The sequence below is a fragment of the Podarcis muralis genome, chromosome 1 (genome assembly GCF_964188315.1).
Source record: "Podarcis muralis chromosome 1, rPodMur119.hap1.1, whole genome shotgun sequence".
NCBI classification, from domain to species: Eukaryota; Metazoa; Chordata; class Lepidosauria; order Squamata; family Lacertidae; genus Podarcis; species Podarcis muralis.
In genome coordinates, this window is record NC_135655.1 from 7,303,569 (window position 1) to 7,321,672 (window position 18,104).

The 18,104-nt window shown below is 46.7% G+C and overlaps 1 protein-coding gene across 7 annotated transcripts in view; it reads right to left on the reverse strand.

The window, feature by feature from the left end:
• TMEM260 (transmembrane protein 260) overlaps nucleotides 1-18,104 on the reverse strand; it is a 101,031-nt gene that overhangs the window by 40,950 nt on the left and 41,977 nt on the right. For 5 of the 7 annotated variants that reach the window (XM_077918699.1, XM_077918658.1, XM_077918603.1 and 2 more), the window contains 6 exons: nucleotides 15,719-15,832; nucleotides 13,141-13,320; nucleotides 11,612-11,652; nucleotides 9,251-9,334; nucleotides 5,482-5,599; nucleotides 3,015-3,187 (listed from right to left, as the gene is read on the reverse strand). In XM_077918699.1, coding sequence (XP_077774825.1) covers nucleotides 3,015-3,187; nucleotides 5,482-5,599; nucleotides 9,251-9,334; nucleotides 11,612-11,652; nucleotides 13,141-13,320; nucleotides 15,719-15,832 — 710 coding nt within the window. The remainder of the gene's footprint in view (nucleotides 1-3,014; nucleotides 3,188-5,481; nucleotides 5,600-9,250; nucleotides 9,335-11,611; nucleotides 11,653-13,140; nucleotides 13,321-15,718; nucleotides 15,833-18,104) is intronic. The other 2 variants (XM_077918624.1, XM_077918757.1) reach the window with 2 other exon arrangements.

The window sequence follows — 18,104 nt, forward strand, 5'->3', positions numbered from 1 at the left end:
ATTATTATTATTATTATTATTATTTCCTCTGGCAAAGGAGTTTGCAAAGGAATAAGGCTCCACATCCCTTCAGCAGGCAGAGATGAACTCGACCAATGAATGGAGGACTTGTTGGAGTCGATCTTGCATCAGGTCCAGCCAGCATCTGATGTTGGGAGTTGCATTTAAAACATAGGGAGTGGTAAAGATTCCCTGGCCTAAATAGAGCCAATCACCTCATTCAGCAGACGGCAGCTTTGGATGGTCAATGGTGGAACTAGTTTTGATGCAGGGCTGGGTTTAGGTTTGATGAGGCTCTAAGCTAAGGTACTGGGGCCCTTGATATGTCCAGCTGTCCTTGGTCAACAACAAATTGTTGCTGTTTTTTTGTGTTGAATATTTGCTATATGCTAATTTATGGACCTAATGGGTATCTCAAGCCATTTGCACATAACAAAATATGTATTTTATCAAAGTAATTGTTGAACTGAAATACAATTAAGAAGAAGTATATAAAGAGTGGACGAATGCGGGTGGCGCTGTGGGTTAAACCACAGAGCCTAGGACTTGCCGATCAGAAGGTCGGCGGTTCGAATCCCCGTGACGGGGTGAGCTCCCGTTGCTCGGTCCCTGCTCCTGCCAACCTAGCAGTTCGAAAGCATGTCAAAGTGCAAGTAGATAAATAGGTACCACTCCAGCGGGAAGGTAAACGGCGTTTCTGTGCGCTGCTCTGGTTCGCCAGAAGCGGCTTAGTCATGCTGGCCACATGACCTGGAAGCTGTACGCCAGCTCCCTTGGCCAATAAAGCGAGATGAGCACTGCAACCCCAGAGTCGGTCACGACTGGACCTAATGGTCAGGGGTCCCTTTACCTTTTTATATTAATAGTGAAATACAATTAAGAAGAAGTACAGGGTGAGTCTTTTAAAAGAGGCCCCGTGGAACATGTGTCCTCTGTATCCACGGGGCCTCACCCTGTATCTTAATAGTAAAATAATTATTAAGCTCTAACTTTAAGTGATTTTTTATTCATAGCAAACTTCATAATGCAAACACATTGGCATTTGGCAATAACAAAAGTTCCTTTAGAAACAAAATTTACAAAGACTCATAATTTTGGGGGGGCCCCCAAGAGAGTGGGGCCCTAAGCTATAGCTTGTTTAGCTTATACGTAAATCCGGCACTGCCCTGATGCAGCGTTTTTGCCAAGATCCCAGGTGGCACGTTTTTAGAAGATGCTCCCATCCTGGCCAAGCAGTGTGAAGTCTTAAAGGGTTCTAAGCAAGAGCTGGCGTAGCAAGATGATTGGACTACAAGCAGGGAGACCTGGGTTCAAATCCACGCTAGTCCCTGTATACCTGAAGGAGCGTCTCCACATTCATCGTTCAGCCTGGACTCTGAGGTCCAGCTCCAAGGGCCTTCTGGTGGTTCCCTCACTGCGAGACGTGAAGCTACAGAGAACCAGGCAGAGGGCCTTCTCGGTAGTGGCCCCCACCCTGTGAAACGCCCTCCCGTTGGATGTCAAACAGATAAACAACTATATGACTTTTAGAAGACATCTGAAGGCAGCTCTCTGTACAGTATAGGGAAGTTTTTAATGGTTGATGTTTCATTGTGAATACGGTGGTACCTCGGGTTACATACGCTTCAGGTTACAAACTCCACTAACCCAGAAATAGTACCTCGGGTTAAGAACTTTGCTTCACGATGAGAACAGAAATCATGCTCTGGCGGCACGGCAACAGCAGGAGGCCCCATTAGCTAAAGTGGTGCTTCTGGTTAAGAACCGTTTCAGGTTAAGAAACGAGGTACCACTGTATTTTGTTGGGAGCTGACTAGAGTGGCTGGGTACGAATAAAAGAATAAAAAAAAACTAGTAATAGTAGTAGTAGTAGTAGTAGTAATAGTAATAGTAATCATAGAATCATAGAGTTGGAATAGACCACAAGGGCCATCGAGTCCAACCCCCTGCCAAGCAGGAAACACCATCAGAGCACTCCTGACATATGGTTGTCAAGCCTCTGCTTAAAGACCTCCAAAGAAGGAGACTCCACCACACTCCTTGGCAGCAAATTCCACGGTCGAACAGCTCTTACTGTCAGGAAGTTCTTCCTAATGTTTAGGTGGAATCGTCTTTCTTGTAGTTTGGACCCATTGCTCCGTGTCCGCTTCTCTGGAGCAGCAGAAAACAACCTTTCTCCCTCCTCTATATGACATCCTTTTATATATTTGACCATGGCTATCATATCACCCCTTAACCTCCTCTTCTCCAGGCTAAACATCCCCAGCTCCCTTAGCCGTTCCTCATAAGGCATCATTTCCAGGCCTTTGACCATTTTGGTTGCCCTCCTCTGGACACGTTCCAGTTTGTCAGTGTCCTTCTTGAACTGTGGTGCCCAGAACTGGACACAGTACTCCAGGTGAGGTCTGACCAGAGCAGAATACAGTGGCACTATTACTTCCCTTGATCTAGATGCTATACTCCTATTGATGCAGCCCAGAATTGCATTGGCTAATAAGTAGGCCAATTGCTATCTTTCAGCCTAACCTATCTGGCAGGGGTGTTGTGAGTAGGGACATCAGACAATTTCAATGGAAATGGAAATGGAAGGGGAAATGGCTGATGTTTGCTTACACGTCCCATGTCCTGAACGGAAATCAAACCAGTTCGGGATTTGTTGTTGTTCCAGCTCCTTCTGATATGTAACCGATTACGTCCCAATCCCTGTTTGCATTCCCTTTCCTTTGCACAGGGTGGAATGACATGTAGCAGCGGGGCAACGAGATGAATAACGTAGCATTTGGCGGAAGGCGAACTGCAGTGGAACGGAAGCAGGGCTGCCTGCGATGGATACAAGGCAGAACAGAAGACGAAGCCTCCTTACAACACGAGTTGCGTGGCTAAATAAGGAAGCGAGAAGAAGGTGTGTCCGCCCTGAACCACTTGAGGGAACAGTGGGAAATGAACACGACGCTAATTGGACTTTTAAGCACACTATGCAAAGCTGAAGCCACTGTGCTCTTTCTTGCAGTTACCTGTAATTAGAGTAGATTTGCCCGGTAACCAGAACGGCAGCAAGAAGCCACTCCAGGCAGCGAAGCACTCGGCTGTTTCCAGCCAACCCCTCTGCAAAAGAGAAAAGCGAGGAGAAACCGAGGCCGGCTAGAACAGCAACCACCGCATTGCTCTGCATCCAGAATCGCTCGACCTGCAGAAGGACAGACAGACAGCATTTCCCAAATTGCGTAGAAATGTGATGGGTATTAGACTCATAGAAATGCAGAGTTGGAAGGGACTACGGGGGTCATCTAGTCCAACCCCCTGCAATGCAGGAATCTTTTGCCCAATGTGGGGCTCATGCTCCACCAACTGAGCTATCCTAGGTATCATAGGTAAAGGTAAAGGGACCCCTGACCATTAGGTCCAGTCGTGACCGACTCTGGGGTTGCGGCGCTCATCTCGCTTTACAGGCCGAGGGAGCCGGCGTATAGCTTCTGGGTCATGTGGCCAGCATGACTAAGCCGCTTCTGGCGACCAGGGAAGAGAGACGGCGGAAGAAGATTGGAAGAAGTTCAAGGACTATCTTAAGAAACATTGTAAAATTATTGAATGTTAGAACGATGTTGGTTTAGAAATTAAGTGGGTTCTAGTTGTAATGATTATGTAATTAAGAAAAGAAAGGTTAAAAATTAAATAGAAATTAGGGGAGGGATTTGCTGAATTAAATAATTAGAGATTGGAATACAGAAAGGGGAGGTATGAGGAGGTCGGGAAAGTAAGTTATAAGAAAATAAAGGAATGAAATTATACTTGTTTTGTTTGTGTTTTTGTTTGTAATACTGTTTTTCTTTTTGTATAATTTTTGAAAATTTAATAAATATCTTTAAAAAAAAAAAAAAGCCGCTTCTGGCGAACCAGAGCAGCACACGGAAACACTGTTTACCTTCCCGCTGGAGCAGTACCTATTTATCTACTTGAACTTTGACGTGCTTTCAAATTGCTAGGTTGGCAAGAGCAGGGACCGAGCAATGGGCACTCACCCCATCACGGGGATTCGAACTGCCGACCTTCTGATCGGCAAGTCCTAGGCTCTGTGGTTTAACCGACAGCGCCACCCGCGTCCCAGGTATCATAGTAAGGATATATTAATTATAACTGATTCTCTAGAGACCCGTGTGTTTGGATTAACACAAAATGGCTTGTGCCTGCAGGGCTTGCACATAAAGAGACCTAGTAGTGGAGTTTAAATCTCACTGTTAGGCAGATTTACTGATGCCTAAGAATAGGTTTTTAAACCTTTTTAATACATCCCAGCTCTTAAGGCACCTGGCCTTAAGACCACAGACTGCAAGGTAAGTTTAAAATGTTTTACTTACAGTCGCTAGGTCTCAGAGTTGAATTTTCCTTAGTAGCAACAATAAAATGCAGGTAAATGTGCTTAGCTGAAATATATACAGCAAAGCAGCCTCAGAAACATATGAGAGGCAGAGAACAAAGTTGATGTATTTCTGCTTCCTTGCTTGCAGAGTGATAGAGACACAGAGAAAGGAACAGGAAACAAGGCTTACTTCCTCCCTCCTTGGAGAAGAAGGGATGTGACATCACAGAGGCCACTCTAATAATTGAGAACTCTATGGTCCTTAACCCCTTCACATACTAACTAGCACTGTTAGGTTTGACTGCGAATCTCCCACATAAAGCATGTTTGCAAAACGCTGCATGGAGTTCAGCTTTGGTGAATATAGACCTGGGAGATTGTCTTTCGATTTTCCAAAATCTAGAGGAAGGGCCACAGCTCACTAGCAGAGCATGTGCAGAAAGCCCGAGGTTCGCCAGCAAAGACAATAAAGAAGAAGGTAATCTCTGTCTGGGACAGGCGGAATTTTCAGGTTTAAATTTTAGTCACATGTAATTTTATTTACAGCCTGGCATCTTTTTTCATTTTGCCAGTTTATAAGGAGCAGGTATAAAACAATAAAAACAAGGGAACACATCAACATTATAGAAAAAAGAGAAAAGTATAATGTATGCTGAAAATTATTAGGTTTTCTCCAGTCCTCAACAAAGTCAAGCAGAGATACAGCACTCATGTCCATAACATGTTTTATGCGAAAAAGGGAAGGAACCAAGAATTGATGAATACTATAAATTTAATCAGTGTCATTATCTGAGATATCACTATCACAGACTTTCTAAAAGCCGAATGTTTGCCCAGATTGAAACAAACTTCTACAGCCTTTCACATGTCACAGTGCTTTTCCTTTTTCATTCTTTTCCAGAAACAACCCCCCCCCCCCAAAGAAATGAGCTTTAGGGGGGAAATGGAAAAATACTTTCTTCGCCCTGAACTTTTCTCTCCCTCCCCCGGACATTCATCTCTCTGCTCAGATATCGCAGAGCAATTTCTAAATCCTGAAATAAGCTTTAAATTAAATTAAAACCATGTATTTTGTTTGTTTGTTTTTAAAAAAACATAAATAGCAACCTTGAAAGCAAACATACCACTCCTTTAAACAGCGGCTTTGAAATATCCAGATTTGCTCTCCAAGCAAAGAAAAACGAATAGGCGAGGAGCATTGAAGTGAACAGCCAGACTAAATTTGGCTTCTCCACCTTGGGCCTAGGAGAGGGGAGAGAGACTGCGATTAAGAGAGCGATTAAGGTGGAAAAATGCAAAAGACAAAACTGCGTTTTAATTGAAGAACGGCAGAAGATGCAGCACACACAACTAACATCACGAAAGGTACATCAGAGATGTGATTCCAAAGAAAGCCAGGCGAAAGGTGGTTGCCGTTGGCTTAAATCATTATTTTTAATGTGATCATTAAAACTACACTTCAAACAAGGTTCCCAGGGTGGAATTCAAAGACTGCAGTGAAATAATCAGCTTCTTGTTGTTGTTGTTTAGTCGTTTAGTCGTGTCCGACTCTTCGTGACCCCATGGACCAGAGCATGCCAGGCACTTCTGTCTTCCACTGCCTCCCGCAGTTGGGTCAAACTCATGCTGGTAGCTTCGAGAACACTATCCCACCATCTCGTCCTCTGTTGTCCCCTTCTCCTTGTGCCCTCCATCTTTCCCAACATCAGGGTCTTTTCCAGGGAGTCTTCTCTTCTCATGAGGTGGCCAAAGTACTGGAGCCTCAGCTTCACGATCTGTCCTTCCAGTGAGCACTCAGGGCTGATTTCCTTCAGAATGGATAGGTTTGATCTTCTTGCAGTCCATGGGACTCTCAAGAGTCTCCTCCAGCACCATAATTCAAAAGCATCAGTTCTTCGGCGATCAGCCTTCTTTATAGTCCAGCTCTCACTTCCGTACATCACTACTGGGAAAACCATAGCTTTTACTATACGGATCTTTGTTGGCAAGGTGATGTCTCTGCTTTTTAAGATGCTGTCTAGGTTTGTCATTGCTTTTCTCCCAAGAAGCAGGCGTCTTTTAATTTCGTGGCTGCTGTCACCATCTGCAGTGATCATGGAGCCCAAGAAAGTAAAATCTCTCACTGCCTCCATTTCTTCCCCTTCTATTTGCCAGGAGGTGATGGGACCAGTGGCCATGATCTTCGTTTTTTTGATGTTGAGCTTCAGACCATATTTTGCGCTCTCCTCTTTCACCCTCAATAAAAGGTTCTTTAATTCCTCCTCACTTTCTGCCATCAAGGTTGTGTCATCTGCATATCTGAGGATGTTGATATTTCTTCCGGCAATCTTAATTCCAGCTAGGGATTCATCCAGCCCAGCCTTTCGCATGATGAATTCTGCATATAAGTTAAATAAGCAGGGAGACAATATACAGCCTTGTCGTACTCCTTTCCCAATTTTGAACCAATCAGTTGTTCCATATCCAGTTCTAACTGTAGCTTCTTGTCCAACATAGAGATTTCTCAGGAGACAGATGAGGTGATCAGGGACTCCCATTTCTTTAAGAACTTGCCATAGTTTGCTGTGGTCGACACAGTCAAAGGCTTTTGCATAGTCAATGAAGCAGAAGTAGATGTCTTTCTGGAACTCTCTAGCTTTCTCCATAATCCAGCGCATGTTTGCAATTTGGTCTCTGGTTCCTCTGCCCCTTCGAAATCCAGCTTGCACTTCTGGGAGTTCTCGATCCACATACTGCTTGAGCCTTCCTTGTAGAATTTTAAGCATAACCTTGCTAGCGTGTGAAATGAGTGCAATTGTGCGGTAGTTGGAGCATTCTTTGGCACTGCCCTTCTTTGGGATTGGGATGTAGACTGATCTTCTCCAATCCTCTGGCCACTGCTGAGTTTTCCAAACTTGCTGGCATATTAAGTGTAGCACCTTAACAGCATCATCTTTTAAAATTTTAAATAGTTCAGCTGGAATACCATCACTTCCACTGGCCTTGTTATTTGCAGTGCTTTCTAAGGCCCATTTGACTTCACTCTCCAGAATGTCTGGCTCAAGGTCAGCAACCACACTACCTGGGGTGTACAAGCCATACGTAGCTTTTTGGTATAATTCCTCTGTGTATTCTTGCCACCTCTTCTTGATGTCTTCTGCTTCTGTTAGGTCCTTACCACTTTTGTCCTTTATTATGGTAATCTTTGTACGAAATGTTCCTTTCATATCTCCAATTTTCTTGAACAGATCTCTGGTTCTTCCCATTCTGTTGTTTTCCTCTGTTTCTTTGCATCGCTCGTTTAAGAAGGCCTTCTTGTCTCTCCTTGCTATTCTTTGGAAACCTGCATTCAATTTCCTGTATCTTTCACTATCTCCCTCGCATTTTGCTTGCCTTCTCTCCCCCGCTATTTGTAAGGCCTCGTTGGACAGCCAATTTGCTTTCTTGCATTTCCTTTTCATTGGGATGGTTTTCGTTGCTGCCTCCTGTACAATGTTACGAGCCTCCATCCATAGTTCTTCAGGCACTCTGTCCACCAAATCTAAATCCTTAAACCTGTTCCTCACTTCCACTGTGTATTCATAAGGGATTTGACTTAGATTGTATCTTACCGGCCCAGTGGTTTTTCCTACTTTCTTCAGTTTAAGCTTGAATTTTGCTATAAGAAGCTGATGATCTGAGCCACAGTCAGCTCCAGGTCTTGTTTTTGCTGACTGTATAGAGCTTCTCCATCTTTGGCTGCAGAGAATATAATCAATCTGATTTCGATGCTGCCCATCTGGTGATGTCCATGTGTAGAGTCGTCTCATGTGTTGTTGGAAAAGCGTGTTTGTGATGACCAGCTTGTTCTCTTGACAGAACTCTATCAGCCTTTGCCCTGCTTCGTTTTGATCTCCAAGGCCAAACTTGCCAGTTGTTCCTTTTATCTCTTGATTCCCTACTTTAGCATTCCAATCTCCTATAATGAGAAGAACATCCTTCTTTGGTGTCACTTCTATAAGGTGTTGTAAGTCTTCATAGAATTGGTCAATTTCAGTTTCTTCAGCACCAGTGGTTGGTGCATAAATTTGGATTACTGTGATGTTAAAAGGTCTGCCTTGGATTCGTATCGAGATCATTCTATCATTTTTGAGATTGCATCCCAGTACAGCTTTGCCACTCTTTTGTTGACTATGAGGGCCACTCCATTTCTTTTGCAGGTTTCTTGCCCACAGTAGTAGATATAATGGTCCTCCGAACTGAATTCGCCCATTCCTGTCCATTTTAGTTCACTGATGCCCAGGATGTCAATATTTATTCTTGCCATCTCATTTTTGACCACATCCAACTTACCAAGGTTCATGGTTCTTACATTCCAGGTTCCTATGCAATATTTTTCTTTACAGCATTGGACTTTCCTTTCGCTTCCATGCATATCCGCAACTGAGCGTCCTTCCGGCTTTGGCCCAGCCGCTTCATCAGCTCTGAATCTACTTGCACTTGCCCTCCGCTCTTCCCCAGTAGCATGTTGGACGCCTTCCGACCTGAGGGGCTCATCTTCCAGCGTCATAACTTTTATATGCCTGTTGTCTTTGTCCATGGAGTTTTCTTGGCAGGGATACTGGAGTGGCTTGCCAGTTCCTCCTCCAGGTGGATCACGTTTGGTCACAACTCTCCACTATGATCTGTTCATCTTGGGTGCCCTGCTCGGCGTAGTTCATAGCTTCTCTGAGTTATTCAAGCCCCTTCGCCACGGCAAGGCAGTGATCCATGAAGGGAAAATAATCAGCTACACAGCCATAAAATCACTAATCAGTACAATAAGGGAGCGGTCCAAACGCCCTACGAAGGCATGGGTTTTAGTAATGCACAACGGAGGAGGATACGAGAACAGCTTTTTGAAGAGTAAACCCACAAACAAAAACTGGCCGCTACCTCACTGCTGCGCACAAACACGCGATGATCGCAAGGGCTTGGGTGATGGCGGAGAGCTCCGTCCTCATGTCAGACACTTGGAAACTGCAAAGGCATCAAAAGTCAAAATATTAGTAGTGCAATAGATAAATGCAGGTGTTGCAACAGGCGTCAGATCAATGCATCCACAGATCACGGCAGTACAACCACTGGCAGAAAAATCACTAGGTCTCAGGAGCCATGGAGTGGAAGTCATGATGTCCTATTCTGACAATTGGGAAGACTAAGTTGATGCAAGAAGGCAGGCTTGTTGCTGGGACCCTGCATGGCCCACGGTTGACACCTGATATGGCCCACCCTTTAAAGACGTATTTTGCCCGAGGTTCCAACGAATATTTGGCCGCTGGTTCCCACGGTGTTTCAGGGTGAAGTGACGCAGCCTGCGTCAAATTCAACTGTGGTTCCCTAGATGTCTACACCGTCCAATTGCCATATTCATCTGCACATTAAAGGTAAAGGGACCCCTGACCATTAGGTCCAGTTGTGACCGACTCTGGGGTTGCGGCGCTCATTTCACTTAACTGGCCGAGGGAGCCGGCATACAGCTTCCGGGTCATGTGGCCAGCATGACGAAGCCGCTTCAGTCGAACCAGAGCAGCACACGGAAACACCGTTTACCTTCCCGCTGGAGTGGTACCTATTTATCTACTTGCACTTTCATGTGCTTTCGAACTGCCGGGTTGGCAGGAGCAGGGACCGAGCAACGGGAGTTCCCCCCGTCGCAGGAATTTGAACCGCTGGCCTTCTGATCGGCAAGTCCTAGGCTCTGTGGTTTAACCCACAGCGCCACCCGTGTCCCCATCTGCACATTAATCCTCTCAAAAATGTGTTTAAAGATTGTTAAAATCGTTTTTTTGAAAAGCATCTTCTTTCAAAACATGCATGTCCAACGTTACATCAGTATTTTCATTTTTAAATACAGTGAACGCTCGGGTCGCGAACGTGATCCGTACGGGATGCATGTTCGCAACCCGCAGCGTTTGCACCCCGCAGTGGCGCGTCTGCGCATGCGAGGGTTGCGATTCAGTGGTTCTGCACATGCACAAAGCGCGATTTAGCACTTCTGTGCATGCATGACCGCTGAAACCCGGAAGTAACCCATTCCAGTACTTCCGGGTTTTGGCAGGTCCGCAACCTGAAGGGTCTGTAACCCGAGGTATGACTGTACATTCCGAAACATCTGACATGTCAAAATGTTTGGGAAGTGCAAGAGACCAGTGGATAATGAAGTTCCGATCTGCACGTTGGTTCCAGGAGGTACGAAGCCAGTCAACTGTATGAGAATTCACGGAGATCAACCCCCCTGAGCATCCCTGCCCTGGAACAATGTTATTACACCAGCGGTATTGTGGGAAGTCAAAATGCTGCTGCCTGCTGCAGCCGAATAATCCCCAGGGCCTTCTGTGTGGCTGCTCCAAAAATTTGGAACTCCCTCCCTAGAGAAGCCAGCCTGGCTCCCTCCTTGTTATCCTTCTGCTGGCAGATGGAGACCTTTTTATTCCAATGTGCTTTGGGGAACGGACCATTTTTCATGAAAGGGTTGGTGTGCCGTCCTGCCTTTATTAAAATTATTTGTATGATGTTTGTGTATATAATTTTATCAATGTTTAATTGGATTTTAAATTATTTTCCCTATGTTTTTAGCAGCTCATATTTTTATCAATTGCCTTGAGTCCCTAGCAATGAAAAAGGAAGGGTATACATATAATACACAGAATAATAATAATAATAATAATAATAATAATAATAATAATAATAATTTCCCCAGCCACTCTGGGCGGCTTCCAACATAATATTAAAATACAATAATCTACAGTGGTACCTCGCAAGACAAATGCCTCGCAAGACGAAAAACTCGCAAGACGAAAGGGTTTTTGGTTTTTTGAGTTGCTTCGCAAGACGATTTTCCCTATGGGCTTGCTTCGCAAGACGAAAACGTCTTGCAAGTTTGTTTCCTTTTTCTTAAAACCGTTAATACAGTTGCGACTTGACTTCGAGGAGCAACTCATAGCACGCGGTGTGGTAGCCTTTTTTGAGGTTTTTGAAGACTTTGGTGATTTTTGAAGTTTTTCCAAAACTTTTCCGAAACCGTGCTTCGCAAGACGAAAAAATCGCAAGACGAAAAAACTCGTGGAATGAATTAATTTCATCTTGCGAGGCACCACTGTATTAACCATTAAAAGCTTCCCTAAACAGGGCTGTCTTCAGATGTCTTCTAAAAGTCTGGTAGTCGTTTTTCTCTTTGACAAAGAAGAAGTCACCAATGTAGGATTTTGTTACGAGCCCTCCCAGACCAAGAAAGAAATTAAACGATTCACTTACAGCAATATAGCAGCCATACTCGATCCATTCTCTAATTTTGCCTACACAGAAAAGAAAAAAAAACTCAACAAATGCTGCAATAGGTTCCTGCTCCCTTTTCCCAGAGGTTAACCCCAGGATTTTAAATTGAGTCCATCGCTACATATTGTCAGAGGCAACTCCATGGGCAGAAGTACACTTTATTCTCCCTGCCCTGAATTTGCCAACGTTCAGCTTTGTCGGAGGGTCCCAAGTTCTAGAAAAGGAGAGAGGGGAAAAAATCCCCATGCACTTTCCCCACACATATATTTTTGCGCCACTGCCATGTTCTCCCTTATCGCGGACTTTCCTCAGAGTCACTTGGTGCTGGCCCCAGTAACGTAAGGAGATCCTACAGGATCAGGCCATCTAGTCCTGTTCTCACAGTGGCCAACCAGATGCCTGTGGGAAACCAGGGATCAGGATTCGAACACAGGACCCCTCTCCCCTCCTGCTGTTTCCAGACAATGCTCAGAAGCATTGCTGCCTTCAACCGTGGAGGCAGAGCCGAGCCATCTTGGCTCGCAGCCTTTGATAGATTTATCCTCATTTTCTGGACCGAATCCACTACCTTTTCGGAAACTGCTAGCAGCTGGATATCAGTTGGACACCCCCTGCCCAGGGCACCTCCAATCATAGCTGTCAACTTACAGATTTGAAAATAAGGGACCAGCAGCCTCGAAAATAAGGGATCAGCAGCCAAAATAAGGGATTTTGCGAGCACAGGTATGTTCAACTTCTGAGCCAAAGGCAGAAAGCCCAGCCAGCAGCCAAATGAAGCCTCAAGCGGTGGTTCCCACAGCGCAGCAACCCAGCAAAGGGGATGCAGCAAGGAAAACCACCGTCACCTCTCCGCTGGGAAGCGCTGAGCAAAGGCAAGTCCCCAGGCAACGCGGCCGATTTGATCGGCACAAGGCATGCAAGCTCCACCCCCCAGTCGTTCTTAGACTCCTTATTGGGTGAGCAACGCAGCCAAGCAACACAGTTGGAGCCTCCCTCCTCCCTGGCCTACAGGGAGGGAGGGAGAGGAGCTGCTTCCTTTGAAACCCGGGAAATTTAAGGGACATCATCAATAAGGGACAGCAGCGGGACATGGCGCTGGGATAAGGGACTGTCCCACCAAATAAGGGACGGTTGACAGCTATGCCTCCAATTCATTGCATATGTTCAGCCTTCCCCTTCCATTGACACGAGCAGAGCAGAGTGTCACACCGCAGCTGTGACGGCCTCACCGGCCTGCTCATTTTCCCTTCGGAACAAAATAACTACGATTAAGCGGCACGAGGGAGATCACATTTATTTCTCTAGCTACCAAGCGATTTAGCCACCCCGAAGAAGCAGCACAGGGGCTACGAAACCACTATTTGAGAAATAACAATTTTTAAAGCTCTTCCGCCACCAGGATCCCAGGCTGTGCGTCTAAAAGATTCGGAACCACGCGGACTCAAGATACAGAAGAGAAATCTTGTTCTGTGGAAGCCCCTCTCTTCCCCCCCCAACCCCCGGTTTACCAAATTGAAGGTTCCGTATTCTTCCCTGAGAAGATGGGTCGTAAATCCCTTAAGGGTTGTCTGGTCTCCCCAGGTCCAGCGCGCTTTGTTGAGGTAGGAAGAGGCAGGCAGGTAGAGATACGGCAGGCAGCCAGCCAGGAAGCAGAAAGTCAACTTTAGCATGTGGCCTGGGGTCAATTCCTGCACCAAATAAATAAATAAAATAAAATGTCAAATTGCACAATGGTGATTATTTCGGTTGGGTCGTGCCAGAACTTTGCCATTGGACATCAAGGGTTGGGGGGGGGAGGAGGCAAAGGAAATATATGGATATATATATATATTGACACACAGAGAACTGATCTCTCAATTTGCACGTTAAGTCCCCGCGAAAAGGCGATGTTGAAAACGGCACCATCTCCATGGATTACTCAGGGGAAATGACATCGCTCTGATCTTTTCTGCTTGGCAGGATGAATTTTTAAAGTGAAGCGAATAATATTAGAGGCTCCCCAAAAGATCATGTTGGTGGCGCATTTCGCCACTGAAACTCTGCCATGGGTGGCGGGAAACGCTGCAATGCGGAGATAAACCACTTTGCAATGATCAGAGTTGGCTGGTTTTCCACCTGCAACCCCCTTCGCCCATAATTAAATTAAATAACTAAGGCTTGTCCCACACACAACATACTCTTCGTCAATAGCTTGATCCCATTTATTTTTCTAGCTCTGGAGTGCCAGGACTCAGCCGCACAGAAGGATTCAGAAGAGAATGGGTGTATGTCTAATTGTAAAAGACAACGGTTCTGTTTGCATGTCACAGTAAACCATGGTTAACGGTTTACAGATTGTCCTCTCCACTGGGTGAGAGGAACCACAAACCACGGCCTGCAGCTTAGCATTTAGTCTGAAGCACTGACTATCATTTCTTTTGCTCACACCATAATTAGTAAGTAAAGAACAAATCTTGGCTTCACATTACGGCTTTTTCGGGAGCAGAGGAACCCACAATCCCTGGTTCAGACATCCCACTAAGCCTAACAATGGCAAACCACAGCTTACTGTGACAGGAAAACGCACTTAACAGGGCAACTGAAAAGATTATTGCATTCTTTCTGAGGCTAAAGTTAGACAAGCTCTTGAAGGAAGATGTTTATCAATAACTATTAGCAAAGCAGAACCTCCATTTTCAGGGGCAACGAACCTTTGAAAACTGGTTGCATGCTTGCTATTGTTTTGGTTGTTTTTTTTAAAAAAACTGCACTTTAATACATAACAAGCAACCCATTCTAGATTGTAAGGTCCTTGGGAACAGCGACCAATTTTTTTGCTGTCTGAAATGATAATGGGGATGATGATGATGATTTTATTATTTGTCCCCTGTCCATCTGACCGGGTTGTCCCAGCCACTCTGGACAGCTTCCAACAGATATAAAAACATAAGGGCTGTATTTTTATATATGGTTTTAATATGTTAAAAAAACCTTTCCAAGCAGTGTATAGAAAACTAAAACAACAAATAATGTTACAAAAACACAGAATAAAACCATTAATACTAACGAATACGGACTATTCTCCTTCTGAGACACTTGCCAGCTTCCTGGCTCTCACCCAACACTCCACGCATCTATCTTGGCTCTCTCCCAGGACAGAAAAAAATTCACAAAACCACCCCCTCCTCACAATAATGGGGGTTGCTGGAATCAATTGGCAAACCCCCTAACCCTTCACTGTAGGCTTGCTTTTATGGGCAGGTCCCAAGGGGAATAGCACTTCCTCAAACCACCCGGAGAAGTCTTCCATTTTGCACTCGGTCAGTTGCACTGCACGGGACCAGTTCCAAGTTACCTCCTCCAAGCTATTAGAATCTCCCTCCTGCAACTTTGGGTGGCAAGCTCTGCCCCTTTCTGCATGCCCAGGTAAAAGGCAAAGGACCCCAGGACAGTTATGTCCAGTCAAAGGCGACTCTGGGTTTACAGCGCTCATCTTGCTTTCAGGCCAAGGGAGCCGGCGTTTGTCCACAGACAGCTTTCCGGGCCATGTGGCCAGTAGGACTAAACCACTCCTTGCACAATGAAACACTGTGACAGAAACCAGAGCGCATGGAAATGCTGTTTACTTTCCCACTGGAGTGGTACCTATTTATCTACTTGCACTGGCATGCTTTCAAATTGCTAGGTTGGCAGGAGCTGGTTCAGAGCAACAGGAGCTCACTCCATCGCGGGGATTCGAATCACAGACAGCTTTCCAGGTCATGTGGCCAGTAGGACTAAACCACTTCTGGCACAATGAAACACTGTGACAGAAACCAGAGCGCATGGAAATGCTGTTTACTTTCCCACTGGAGTGGTACCTATTTATCTACTTGCACTGACATGCTTTCAAATTGCTAGGTTGGCAAGAGCTGGTTCAGAGCAACAGGAGCTCACTCCATCGCGGGGATTCGAACCGCCGACCTTCCGATCGGGAAGCCCAAGAGGCTCAGTGGTTTAGACCGCAGCGCCACAGAGAGAAGGCTGCGAAGAGTGTCTGGCCACGCTCATCCCTAGACTCTCTCGGCCACCCAAGTCTTCTTTCCAAAGTGCATTGTGGGAACTCACCCTCTCCCTGAGCAAGCAGGAGAAAACCCACAGCGCAACACAAATCACATAGACGACGATGGTGTGCTGGTTGCACAAGCTGAGGCCGCAGCAGAAGGCGCCCGCTTTGCAGATCTGCAAAAAGGAAACGAAAGGAGCATCTAATCGTGGCTTTTTAAATTGGTTTTTCAGAACGTAAGAAGAACGTGCTGGATCTGGCTAGTCCAATTTCCTGCTCCCACGGTGACCAACCAGATGCTTGTGGGACTATTTTATTTAGAAATATAATGGTCAGATGGGTGGCCTATAAATAAATTGCTGTATTCTTATTAGTACAGTGGTACCTCTAGATACGAACGGGATCCGTTCCGGAGCCCCATTCGCATCTAGAGATAAATGTAACTAGTGATGGCACATCTGCGCATGAGCGCGTTGCTTTTCACCGCTTCTGCGCATGCGCGTAACGTCGTTTTGAGCGTCTGCGCATGCGCAAGCGGCAAAACCCGGAAGTAACGCGCTCCGTTACTTCTGGGTTGCCGAGGAGCGCAACTTGAACGCGCTCAACTCGAAGCGTATTTAACCCGAGGTATGACTGTAGCAGTATTGTTGTTACTATTATTTCTGAAAAGACATTTTCCTAATACAATGCATTTTTAATTCCCCCACCCCAACTAATCTGTGCATTTTTATACACACTATGCTTTGCTGGAGAACTGCATTGCACATTTCAGAGAAGTGCAAATTTCAAAGGATCACTGTGTTTTGGTTATCATAGTCCGGGGACATCTAACTCCCAAGGGACTGCGATCTACTCACAGAAAAAAATAATATGGTAGTTGTCAGAGACTGCCTCCCGGTCTCAGCTCACAGAAGACCAACGCTAGCCATTAGAACTGTACAGAAGTCTTTATTGGCATTTAGTTTCCATTTTCAAACACTAGCGTGCGTCTCTACGTCTAAACCCTAGACCAGCGAAGCCTCGTCTGAGTCTCCGCCCCCTGTACACCAGCTTAAGACTCTAGCCTTACTCCACCTTCTACGTTTCTCCTTCCTCCTCTGGGTCCTACTACCCCCCTGGGTGCTTTCCTTCCTGGATGCCTCGGAAGCGGACCCTTCGGACTCCTCCCCTTCTCTCCGGCGGGCTTTGGGACCCGGCTCTCTCTCCGGACTGCCCATTGCGCCCCCCTCTTGTACATTTGAACTTGGCGCGCGCGCGCTGCCCCTGACCTTCCTTTTGACCGTTACCTCGCTCTCTGATGCAGGCGTGGCTAACCCTGACTCATGTCCTTCCGCTGACGGAAGGCTGCCTGCTGCCGATGTTTGGGACTCCTCCCCCTTACTGCTCTCCGGTGGGGAAGCTGGTCCCGATTTCCAGCTGCTGCTCTCTGAGTCCCCTCTGGCCCCTCCTTCCTGGGGTGTTCCCTCTGGCAACCCCCTGGCTCTGACCACTGGGGCCCCTTTCTGTGAATCCTCTGATTCACTGGAGAGACTTAGAGACCTCGGATGGCTACCCTCGCTGACTTCTCCCTCAGATTCCTCTCCCTCGGTCTCTACTTCCTCCCTCTCCTGTCCCTCTGCTCCTGAACCCCTGACATCCATCCCCCCCTCGAAGCCCCCCCTTCCCCCCTCCCCTCCTTCCGGTGCGGGTACTGGGTGCTCCGTCGTAGCGGGGGTGCTTGCAGGATACAGTTCGTCCCCCATGTACTCGTCAACGTCGCTCTCCTCTGCTTCCATCTCTCTGTCTTCGTGCTCGAACCCCACGTTGTCCCCCAACACGTCCATGTCCGTCTCGCCCCTCTCCCCCTCTTCGGGTGGTCCCATCCAAGGACCCCTCAGCCACTTCCTGCGCCACTGCTCCTCTGGTTGATCGTCCCACCAATACGAGTGGTCTGAGGCTGACCCCGGTGGCGAACCCACCTGGGAGCTGGGGACTGGTGCCTGTTCCTCGTCCGAGTCGAACCCCAGGAATGTGCTGGCTGAAAGAGTGGGTGTGAAAAGCCAGTCGTCGAAATACTCTGCTGGCATGGGCCTGTGCGGGAAGAGGGCATGAAACTCCTCTTTGAGCAGCGGTTCCTCCAAGGCATAGTCCGGTACCCAGCTGTTGGCACTGGCCGGGGTACCCTCTCTGGCTAGGAAATATTCTACTCCCTCTTCCCCCCATCTGGAGTCCAAAATCTCTGTGACCTCATTGATGTGTCCCCTCCTAGGCGACCCCCTCACTCTGGGCCCTTCACTGCTCTGGTCTGGTGCTGTGTCTGGCTCCTGAAACCTATGAGGTGCTTTGTAGGGCGTGAGCACCGATCTATGGAACACCGGATGCATTCTGGAACCCTCCGGAAGAGCCAACCGGAAGGCCACTGGATTGATCTGCGCCTGGACTTGGTAAGGTCCTAGCTGCTTATGTCCC